The 12,155-nt window shown below is 46.6% G+C and overlaps 1 protein-coding gene across 1 annotated transcript in view; it reads left to right on the forward strand.

The window, feature by feature from the left end:
• LOC115271763 (nicotinamide N-methyltransferase) overlaps positions 1-10,749 on the forward strand; it is a 16,869-nt gene extending 6,120 nt beyond the window's left edge. Inside the window, exon 3 of the mRNA XM_029914712.1 lies at positions 10,279-10,749. Coding sequence (XP_029770572.1) covers positions 10,279-10,711 — 433 coding nt within the window. The 3' untranslated portion in view covers positions 10,712-10,749. The remainder of the gene's footprint in view (positions 1-10,278) is intronic.
• Positions 10,750-12,155: the final 1,406 nt, after the last annotated feature.

A 12,155-nucleotide genomic window follows, 5' to 3' on the forward strand; every position in this document is an offset into this window, starting at 1 on the left:
ATCATAGGAAAAAATGTCCACGTTTAGTGTCCATCATTAAGTGTAATATTAGCTAGATTTTTCACAGATGTTATTTAACTAAACATCTTTCCATTTTAATTTCTTGGGAGTTTTAACTCAACCATTGTATTTTGTCAATATTTCAGAATTCATTGAGATGGCCATATGATTTTTCTTCTTTGGTCTGAAAATTTGAATTATGTGGGAAAGGTTTTGAATGTTTGCAGCTAACAAACATTTTTGAGACAGAGAGAGGAATACATACAGAGTGCAAGCAGGGGAGGGCCAGAGAGAGAGCCAGACACAGAATCTGAAGCAGGCTCCAGGCTCCCAGCTGTCAGCACAGAGACCGACACGGGGCTTGAACTCATGAACCAATGAGATCATGACCTGAGCCGAAAGCAGATGCTAAGCCAGCTGAGCCTCCCAGGTGCCCCTCTTTATTAATCTCTTCATGTCTGTAGGATCTACTGTGATCTTTCTTCTTTCATTCTTGATATTGGCAATTTGTCTTTTAAAAAATCTCTTGATCAATCTTGCCAGAGACTGATCAATTTTATTAATGTTTTCGAAGAACCAGCTTTTGGTGGTGTTGATTTTTTTCTGTTGTCTTTCCATTTTCAATTGTGTTGATTTCTGCTCTTATTTTTCTTATTTTCTCTCTTCCATTTACTTTAGTTTTTGTATGCTCTTCTTTTTCCTGCTTCTTAAGATAGAAGCTTAGATCATTGGTCTCACATATTTCTTTCTTCTAATGTAGCCACTTAAAGCTCTAAATTTCCTTCAGAACTGCTCTAGCTGCTCCTCATGATTTGTGATATGTCATATTTTTATTATTATCCACCTTGGCAGAGTTCCTAATTTCCTTTGTGATTGCTTCTTTGCCCATGAGTTATTTAGAATTGTGTTGCTTAATTCCCAAAAATTCCAGGATTTTCTAGATATTGTTATTGGTTTCTATTTAAATTTTGTTATAGTCAGAGATTTATTTTATGCTCCACATGGGGTCTATTTTGGTGAATAACCTATGTCCTTTCTATACTGAAAAGAACATATATCATCTCGATGTAGTTATAGTTTCTATCAATATCAATTAAGTCAGGTTGATTGATAGTATTTTTCCAATTTTCTACAGGAGTTTTTGTTTCCCAGTTACTGAGAGAAAGGTATTAAAATCTCAGACTGTGATTGTGGATTTATCTCTTGGTCCCCACCGTTACGTCAATATTTGCTTCACACGTTTTGAAGCCTTGTTACTATCTGCATGTATTTTTAGGATTATTATGTCTTCTTGATTTATTGACCATTTTGTCATTAAGAAAAACCTCTCTTACTGCTGGTGCTACACTTTGTCTTGGTGTCTGTGATATCAGTATGAGCACATGACCCTTCTTCTACTTTGTGTTTGCGTGGAGTTAGCCTCTCGGGGGTCCAGTAATGTGCACCTCAAACAGTCATCCCTTGTTTAATTGCTTCCCGTGGATGTCCGTTGGATTTAGTGACTAGATTCTTACAACTATAGCTAGCAGAGTATTGGCACATCGATTCTGAGAGATGAGGTTACAGAAAGACTATGGCTTCCCTATCGGGTGTCCCCTCTTACCCGCTTGTCTGGAAGGAGCGTGGAGGTGAATTTCCCCCCAGTCGAACCTTCAGGGGAGACTGAAGACGTAGCCCACACTCTGCCTCATGAGGGACATGGCAGCAGAGGTGCCCAGCTAACTGGTGCCCGGATGTCTGACCCGCAGAAACTGTGAGATAAATGTTTGTCTGATTTTAAATTGCTATGTTTGGGGGTAATTTAAAATGTAGCAATAGGGGCGCCTGCGGGGCTCCGTCAATTAAGCGTCCGGCTTCGGCTCAGGTCATGATCTCATGGTCCGTGGGTTTGAGCCCCGCATCAGGCTCTGTGCTGACAGCTCAGAGTCTGGAGCCTGGGGCCCGCTTCAGATTCTGGGTCTCCCTCTCTCTCTCTGCCTTTCCCCCACCTCACTCTCTGTCTCTCAAAATAAAGACTAAAAAAAAATTTTTTTTAATGCGCTAATAGATAACTAAGGAACACCATATCCCTTCCACACCCTTTTATTTTCAGTCTGTCTGTGTTTTTATACTTAAAATGTTTTTCTTGCCAGTAGTCTACGGTAGGTCCTTCTTGTCAACCCAATGTGAGGATTTCTGTCATTTAACTGGATTTTTAGTTCACTTACATTTAAGGTAATTTCTGATATTATATGGTTGGGTCTCAATCAAACATCGTGGTATGTATTTTCTATTTTCCCATCTGTTTTGTTATTCATTTGTGCCTCTGTTCCTGCTTCTCCTTGGTGAATGGAATAATGTTTCATATTCCATTTAATACAAATATAAGCATTTTTAGTATTCCTTTTTATCTTCTCTATTGACTTTTTTTCTATTGACCTCTTTTGTGTTTTGTTTGAGTGTATATGTGTATGTGCATGTGTAATTTTTTCTAGAAATTACAGTACATATATATTTTTAAATATTTTAATGTGTATTTTTGAGAGAGACAGAGCATGAGCAGGGAGGGGCAGAGAGAGAGGGAGACACAGAATCCGAAGCAGGCTCCAGGCTCTGAGCTGTCAGCACAGAGCCTGATGTGGGGCTCGAACTCATGAACTGTGAGATCATGACCTGAGCCAAAACCGGATGCTTAACCAACTGAGCCTCCCAGATGCCCCTGTATTTTTAACGTATGTTTAACATTTCACCTCATGAACCATGTACGGTGTTACAACAGTGTCATTCCTTTCCCATTCTTGCCCTTTATGTCCTGGTCATACATTTTACTCTATTTCTACTATAATACGGTGATACATTGTTACTATTTTTGCTTTAGGAAGTCAGTAGTGCTTCTATTTATTTTATTTTATTTTTATTGTGTTTAAAAAACATAGACCATAAAATTTAGCATCTGAACTATTTTTTTAAATGTTTATTATTTGAGAGAGAGAGAGAGAGAGGGAATACAGGCTTGTGAGCAGAGGAGAGGCAGAGAGAGAAGGAGACAGAGGATTCAAAGTAGGCCCTGCAGTGACAGCAGAGAGCCCTATGTGGGGCTCGAACTCACAAACCATGAGATTATGACCTGAGCCAAAGTTGGATGCTTGCTGACTGAGCCACCCAGGTGCCCCTGAACTATTTTTGTTTACTTAAAAATATTTTAAATAAAATTTTTTAATGTTGATTTATTTTGAGAGAGAGACAGAGACAGAGTTGAGTGTGAGCAGGGAAGGGGCAGAGAGAGGGAGACATAGAATCTGAAGCAGCTCCAGGCTCTGGGCTGTCCGCACAGAGCCGGACGTGAGTTGTGAACCCACAAACTGCAAGATCATGACCTGAGGTGAAGACAGACACTTAACTGATGGAGCAACTCAGGCGCCCCTAAGGCATTATTTTCATATTTCCTTTCAAGGATCAGTTTGGATATTTGCTATCAGTTTGTAATCATATTTGCAGTTATATGAACATTTAATTTTGTTTTATGTTCATTTAATGTGATGTTTTTCAGTTTTTCAGTTTTTAATTCTGGGGCATCTTTTAGTCTGTTGAATGGGTCTTCAAATACTGTTTTCAAGAAGAACACATAAGTGACATTTTCTAACCCTGTGTATCTTGGGAATGTATTTGTGTAGCTTTTACAAGTGAACAACAACCCAAAATTTTTAATATTGCTTAATATTTCCTCTATTTTTTTCCTGGCAAGAAGCCGAGAGAGACTCCTTTCAAATGCCATTTTAACCCTCGGAACACCTTACTTAGAATTGGATGCCAGTGATAACTTTCAAACTGAAGATACGTTCTTTAAAATAAATGTAATTTCAAGCTTCTTTTTTCCTCTATTGGCTACCTGATTCCACAGAATGAAGCTGGCATTAAGTAGAAAAAAAACAAACAAACCCTGTAGCTCTGAGATGTGGATAATATTTCCAAATTATTAAATGAGTAAGGAATTTCCCAGGATTTATAGAACTTCAGGGAAAGTTTATAAAAGAGTTTTCAATCAGTCAGACAATGCACCTTTCCGAAGTCCAAATCCTATGTCAAGAAGGCTTTTAGAACTTTCTTTTCAATTTCCCTAGCTATCACAAGCCTTTCCATCTCATTCAGAAGGGAGCCCTTAAAATCTAGCAGGATACTAAGTGCATTGCTTATCTCCTGCCAGAATCCTCAGCTCCGACAATTGGCTCCTGAGGAAGAGTCCCTGCCCTTCGCTGTTAGAGGAGGGACCTGTATTTTCGGCGGTAAAATTCTGCATTCTCACTCTTATCCTTGTGCTAGATCCTGTGGCTTCAAGTATTTTGAGAATGACAGCAATCCCATTCAACTCCTGTCTTTCCTGCATCTCCAAGTCCCTCTATCAGCTCACAACCTATTTCCTTTGAGATTATTTCTTCTTTATCTGAAGCTATTTCTTGTGCTGAGTGTGCTGCCAAAGACAATTTGAGCTGTCTCCTGGTCCTCGGCCTTTGTTTGGAGTGTGACTCATACATTTATATCCCTCCTTTTAAAACCCATCGGAAAAGTTGTAAGACATGGGGGCCCGATTCTGGCTTCGCCTTATTTATTTATCAGGCCAGAGAGTCAAATGCGAAGATAGAAATGACTCCGCAAACATGTTTTACCTTAAGAGATCCAAGAAACGGCACTGATTAACCTCTGGCTCCTAGAGCTCCAAGCCTGGGTCCTGCCTTGAGGCCCTCAGGCCTCCCTCCTTCCCCCGCAGAACCAGAACCTGCATTTCAATAAGATCTGCAAGGGGATGTATGCATTTTACATTTGAGAAATACTGTCCAGAACAGAGCTTTCCAACAGGGATGTGAGGACACACTGGAGACTGGGAAACAGCCTGTGTACAGTTAGCTCTGTGCCAATTGTCCTCAGCCTTCAGGGCAGCCTGGAGGGGTCTGGGGAGGCTGGGCCCCTCCCGATGCCTCCACCAGGGTTGGGCTCCGCCCCTGTGCCCGGAAAGGAGGCTGGAGCACCTGTAGAGGCCAAGTGAACGCTCTCCTTACAAAGGTTGTCACTTCTATTTAATACAATGTTTGCTGCCCCCACTAGACACACTTGTGCCAGATCTGTCCTGCGAAGCTCTTGAACTTGCTCTGTTCTGAAGCCTCCGTTTTCATGTCTTATAAAAGAGTGATGTTCCTTCTCAAAGTCAGAATCTCCGTGGTCACGGTGATCATTTCAGCGCTACCTAGGAAGGTTCTCCCTTTTAAAAGCATGCCTTCCTCTTAGACCTTCTCCCTGCGCTCTTGCTCTGGGAAAGCGAACGGGGCAGACCGGGGAAACGTCACCTGGCCATTTCCTTCACACTGTAAACATTTCTACTCCTGTGTCTGAAAGTGCTCAAAATAGAGCTGTGGCCTTCCCAGGTTTGCTCCCCTTCTGATGTGCGTACATCCCTGGGTATTGTCACCAAATAATTAATTAAAGAAGCCAATCTCGCCTTCTCCCTCTCAGTCATATTCTGTGATCAACACCACGTTCTGTCCATTTTCTTTGTTTAAGTAGGTCTCACGCCCAGTGCGGAGCCCAGCAGGGCTTGACCTCAGACCCTGAGACTAAGACCTGAGTCAAGATCAAGAGTCGGACGCTCAACCGACTGAGCCACCCCGTGCCCCACACTCTGTCCATTTTACTTCTGAGTTTCACTCAAGCCAGCTATGTCTTCCAATATTTTCCATCCAGGCTATTTTCCTGGTCTGAGCTCCATCCTCTTGCTCCCAAGTGGCCTTCCACCTCCCCTCTCGTCCCAGAGTGGTGGCCTCCAGATGGCACTACTTCCTTCCTCAGCGCCGTTTCGTAACTTCCCGTGTGTGGCTTTGAGGATGAGAAGCAAACTTCTTAACATGGTCCCCAAAGCCTTGTCTATCTGGTACCTGCTGACCCCTGTGCCCCCCGGTCTACCATGCTGTGCTTTGTTGTCTGAGATCCAGCCTCCTCAGCCTTCTCTCTATTTCCTCCCACCATGTGGCCTTGGCCGTGGCCAGAACATCCTCCCCCTTCCTACCGTCCTCGGCCTGGTGAACTCTTGTTTATTTACTGCCTACGTCTCGGCTTACCTGACTCCACTTTGGAGGAGCTCTCCTTGGGACTCCAGACCGAGCCAAGCGCCCAACATTCCTCTGTGGACGCCGTGTCACTCTCCTTCCTAGTATTGGTTTGTCATTTTTGTGGATGATGGTTGGATAAATTCTCTTTCCCCACTGCCCCGTACTGGAATCCCCACGAAGATAGGATCCGTTACTCATTTATTCCATCTTGGGCCCCCATCGCCCACCCCTTTGCTGCCCCATCACAGAGGTTACAAAAAATGTAAAAAAATTATGTGTGCATTTTGTTTTCTGGCCTCTCCCTCCTGAAATGTGTCTTTCACCTGACTCAGTGGTTCTCTGTACCGGAGGTTTACCGATGAGCATTCCGGGCTCATGCAATTCTTACGTGACATCCAAGCGTGTGCAGATGTTTATATGCTTTGTACATTCTGCTGATTCTCCCTCAGGAGGGCCTTCTGGAACTTCTGGGGACGGGCATGGGGGGAGACAGTGAGTGTCATCAAAAGATCTCACCCAGGGGCTTCTAGGCCACCACCCGCCTTGCAGAGGTGGGACAGGAGGAACCTCTCTAAACCGCAGGGTAATTTCGTGGGGTCTGGGAATACAGTCTCATAAAATTCTTTATCCCCTCTCTCCCCAGCTTCTGTGGGTCGCAGATTTACAGAAAAAATAGCTGCCCTTTTTTTTGGCGTTGTGATTCATTTGAGAGGCTAGATTTCTGGAACTACAGACATGGCCTGCTGCTGTTAGCTTCCTCTAGAACTGCCGAGCCCTTTCTGGCGTGTGTTTGTTTACTCGTTACCCCGGAGCTGGACGTGAAGCTGAGTGGTAATTGCCCGTGTCTCCGGGCGAGTCCATGTCCCTGGCGCTGGGAAGCCCTGGGATGGCCTCTTGGCACAGCTACCTTGGCAGCCACGTTCACGGCGTTTGCTATATGCCCAAGGACGGGCAGGGCTCCCCAACAGCGGGTGTTTCCAGCCAACTTCCCTCTGAAATCGGCACATTCGCCATGAGCTTCCTAGACTTCTCAGCGTACCTTCCAGTTTGGGAACAATTTCCATCGCAAACTGATTGGCAAGCACTAGTTCGTGGTGACTTATATCACTCAAAGAGCTCCAGATGCAATAGGGCCCAGAGGTCCCACCTGCCTCTGACATAATCACTTAAATACACACACCTGCGGTGTTCCCCGTGTAGAAGATCGCCTTTAAACACATTCAAACAACCTGTCCTGTTGTCACTTCTTCAGCTTTTTGAATACACTCAGGCTAACCCTGCATGCACACAGGTTATTTGAATATTTATTCTAGATTCACTTTACCAAGCGAAGCACAGACTTCCGTAAGGTTGAGTTGTTATTTTTTATTCTTAAAAAGTTCAGTCACATCATCCCTGTTCTATCGGGCTGAATGGCAGCTTTGTCACTGATTCCCTTACTTTTAGAAGGACTGACCTTCCCTGTTTGCCCACAACTGAGAGGCGTTCCCAGGACGTGGGATCTTCAGTGGGAAAACTGGGAAAGTCTGGACCAGTCCAGACAAACTGGTTACCCTACTACCATTTCAACCCTTGATAGTGGAGTAGGTAGACTTACCCAAAGGTAATTATTATTCCCTGTGTAGACCACTGTTTGGCCAATACCTTGCCATGTTACGTCTCTCCCTCTCTCTCTCTCTCTCCCCCTCCCTGATATAAAACTAACATAACATCTGACTCACCCACTTAAAGTATGAGATTTGATAGTTCTTAGTCTATTCACGTAGTTGTGCAATCTTACCCAGTTTTAGAACATTTTCATAACTCCCCAAACACCCTCCACCCACTGGCAGCCATTCCCATGTCTCGGACCCTCTCCGCTGCTGGAAACCTCTATCTAGTCTGCTTTTGGCCTCTAGAGCTTTGCCTTCTCTGGACATTTCACGTCACTGGAATCACACAATATGTGGCCTTTAGTATCTCATTTCCTTCACTTGGTATAATGTTTTCAATATTCTTCCACGTCGTAGCACGAATCGGTACCTCATCCCTTTTTATGACTGAGAGTTAATACACTGCTTGTCTACACCACAGTTAACCCCTGAAAAACCTTCACAAAATAATGCTCTAGCGAATTACTACTATCTGGGATTTTGTTTTCTGGTTTATTCTCTATTATTTTTTTCAAATGTTTATTGATTAATTTTAATTTTTTAACATTTATTTCTTTTTGAGAGACAGAGCACAAGCTGGGGAGGGGCAGAGAGTGAGGGAGACACAGAATCTGAAGCAGGCTCCAGGCTCTGAGCTGTCAGCCCAGAGCCCAATGTGAGGGTCGAACCCACGAACCATGAGATCATGACCTGAGCTGAAGTCAGACACTTAACCAACTGAGCCACCCAGGCGCCCCATCTTTATTGATTGATTTTATGATAACATGAATGAATGACAAATTGAAGTTTGAAAAATATTGGTGTAATGGACTTCATCTGGCCCCAACTCCCATTTCAGTCATTTATTTGGCATTGTTTTAAAACCTCTGTGATACGGCAGGAAAGAGGCAGGCAACAGGGACCCAAGATGGAGTAAATGAGAAAAGGGTCCTATCCTCATGGGAATTCCAGCGCACGGCGGATGGCGGTGGGGAGGAAGAATTAATCCCATGATCCTCCATAATGCTGTGTTCAACTTCTGAGGACCTTCCAGAACTTTCTGCATGTAGCTGGACCATTTTGCATCCTCACCAGCAGGGTGTGGAGGTTCCTGATTCCCCACATCCTTGCCAACACTTGTTGCTCTGTTTTTTTACTACGCTATCGTGGGTGTGAAGCACTTCCTTGCGGTTTGATGTGCATTCTTCTGGCCAAGAATATTGGGAATTTTTTCATATGCTTAGTGCTAAACTTCAGTGGACAATGATAACATAAAGGATGTTTCTAACTAGCCGAGTATATGCACAGGGCTTAGGATTTGAACTAAAGATCTAAAAATAGGAGGTCCACAATTAATTGCTATTGTCTCAGGCCATTCTAAGTGGAGGTAAAGCTCCAAGTTTTAGTTGAATCATCGACCTCTCCTGTGACTGGAGGCGGTCTTGGGGTGTGTCCCCCTCTCGTCTGCTCTGACGTTGGGCCATCTTCTGTGGTCTCCATCACGCCTCGGTGCCCGAGAGGCTGTTTTCTTCTGCAGCGAATGGACTGTGCGTTTTCCGAATGTAAGGCTAGATCTGCACCCCTGGGGCTGTGCTGATGGATCTCCTCAAAGCGCTAGATACCCAGTTATCGCTCCCGTTATTTGGGCTCCGTGGCCTTCTGAGCACTTGAAACACCCGTTCTTGCTTTCTCTTACCTCTCTGATTTTCTCTACTTCTTTCTCCCTTTCTTCCTTCTCCACTTTCTCCTGTGCACTCTACGTGTTTATTTAATGTGCTTCCTCCGGCAGCCTGGTCCTTCATGCACCCCTAACACTTTCCGAAAGGATCCGAGATGCTCTATTTCATCTCCAGCTCCCACCTTCTCTGCCTCTTTCATGCGCTGGTTTTCTCTCAGGAAACCCCACTGAGTTTGCAGAAAAGGAAAGTATTCTGAGCAAAGCTACCAAGAAAAGGATCCCTGTCATAAAACACACTCTCTGCGGTATGTTTTGTGGCTGGAGAATGGCACCTAGTGGCTCTCTTCTTTCCAGAGGGCCCTGGCCACCCCTGCCGCGTGCTTATCAACAGTTTCTATAAATAAACGTCTGTGGATGACCCCACCTCCCTGCCCTGATCAGCAGCTACGCAGAAATGCCGGTTCCACATCTTAAAGCCATTATTACCGGATATGTATCGATCAAATGACCACTCTGCGGCAGTTTGGCAGAGGAGACAAGTGTAATAATTAATAAACAAACAGATAAATAAGTATTAATAATAATAATAAGTAAGCAGGGCAGGACGAATGGTTGCATGGTGGCAGTCCATAGAAGTGGGCAGCTCGGTGCTTTTATGATCTGTCCACGGTATGACTCACTTTATAAAGAGATTTAATCCAGCACAGGGTAATGTGGTGCTAAAACACCCTTCGTTTCTTCTCCCTCCATTTTCTCATCGGGGCCGGCCCCAAGGATGTGACGTCTGGGAACAACACTGCCCTCTCCAGCCCCGCCCACAGAGCAGGGGGGGGCAGGGGGGTTATCGTGAGCACAGGGTAGTAAGTGGTGTTTGTTGGCTTGTGTGTTTCAGAGTCAAGGAGCTGGAGAAGGAGGAGAAGCTGCGGCGTGTGGTCAGGCAGGTGCTCAAGTGTGACGTGACGCAGAGCCGGCCCCTGGGCGGCGTCCCCCTGCCCCTGGCCGACTGCCTGCTCAGCACGCTGTGCCTGGACGCCGCCTGCCCAGACCTCCCCACCTACTGCACAGCCCTCAGGAACCTCAGCAGCCTGCTAAAGCCGGGGGGCTTCCTGGTGGTGGTGGACGCCCTGAAGAGCAGCTACTACATGATCGGCGAGCAGAGGTTCTCCAGCCTCTGCCTGGGCCGGGAGGCGATCGAGGCTGCCGTGAGGGAGGCGGGCTTCTCGGTGGAGCAGTTCCAGGTGATCTCCCGCAAGTACTCCTCCTCCATGTGCGACAACGAGGGGCTGTTCATCCTGGTGGGGCGGAAGCTGGGCCAGCCTGTGTGACGCCGGTAGTCGCAAATAAAGCCGTTAACTTCTCGGTTCTAGTGGCCCGGTCATTGTGCTGAGTCTCATGCAGGGACTCCCCAGGCTCCCCTTTAGAGATGGGATCAGCGCGGTCAGTCAGTGGAGGGACAACTGGTCAACCACCCACTCTGCTTCCTTCGTCCAAAGACCAGGAACGCGGTGGTCACCGCCCATGGCCTCCTAGCCCTGGCGGCTCACGCCCACGCAGGCCTGCACACGCCATCCTCTGCTGCGGTCCCCTGGTGCCACCACCACCTCTGGGGGCAGACAGCAACCATCCCCTTAGCTCCTGGGCCCCCCACACAAGGCAGACCCTTCTCCTGCTTCCTTGAAGACACTAGGCCAAGGCTGTGCTGACAGCTCGGGGCCTGGGGCCTGCTTCCGGTTCTGGTCTCCCTCTCTCTCTGCCCCTCCCTTCCTTGCACTCTGTTCTCTCTCTCTCTCTCAAAAATAAATAAACATTAAAAAAAAAAGAGTCAGACACCCCCTGACTGAGGCACTCTGGCGCCCTAGCTGTTCTCTTCAACCTTGATACGAGTTGCCAAAGCTACAGAGAAAAGGTGTCCTGATCTCCGCGTGGGAGACGAACCGGAGTGGCCCTGGGCTGCCGGCGTGCAGGCTCCTTGCTGGCACCGCCCGCCGGGGGCTCAGAAAGCACTCAGCCTGTGTGCCCCTTGCTGGTTCCTTTCTCACTGAAGCCATACGTTCATTTACTATTTACGTAGAACCAGGCAGTGGGAAGATGAAACCCCCAGCGTCAGCTGGCTCAAGGGTCCCCATCTTTGTGGTCACAACGATAACACCCCAAGTGCTTCCAGATACTTCCAAAGGCAGCGCCACAGCCGCAGCAGGAGTCCACACCCAGAATCTGCCCTGGTCGGCCTCTCCTTCTTGGGCTCTGCTGCCGGTGCCCGTCCCCGGCCTCCGGGCGCTGGGGGAGGGAGGGCGTGGTCTGTCTGGACAAAGCAGGTGCCCTTTGGAGGCCTCAGAGCCAGGTTGGTTTCCTCGAAGAGATGTGGGAGTGCGTTCCGCCTCTGCCAGAGAGGGGGGCAAACTTCTCCCGCAAAGGGCCCGGCGGTACATACTTGTCCTGCGTTCTTGATCCCAACCACCCAGATCTATGGTTGTAGCAAAAGCAGCCGTGACCAATAGGGAAATTAGCAAACGTAGCCGTGTTCGGTAAATTTTGATTTATAAAAACAGGTGGATAGGTGGATTTGGCCCAAAGGTTGTAGTTCACTCATTCCTGATCTAGAACCCTGAAGAACCCTGAGGCCACCCTGGTGGCTATTTGTGTCCAAAGTTTTGTAACATTCTAGTAGTTTCTTTCTTTTTTTTAATGTTTATTTATATTTGAGAGTGAGGGACAGAGTGCGAGTGTGGGAGGGGAGAGAGAGGGAGGGACACAGAATCGGAAGCAGCT

Source organism: Suricata suricatta, chromosome 11 (genome assembly GCF_006229205.1).
Source record: "Suricata suricatta isolate VVHF042 chromosome 11, meerkat_22Aug2017_6uvM2_HiC, whole genome shotgun sequence".
NCBI classification, from domain to species: domain Eukaryota; kingdom Metazoa; phylum Chordata; class Mammalia; order Carnivora; family Herpestidae; genus Suricata; species Suricata suricatta.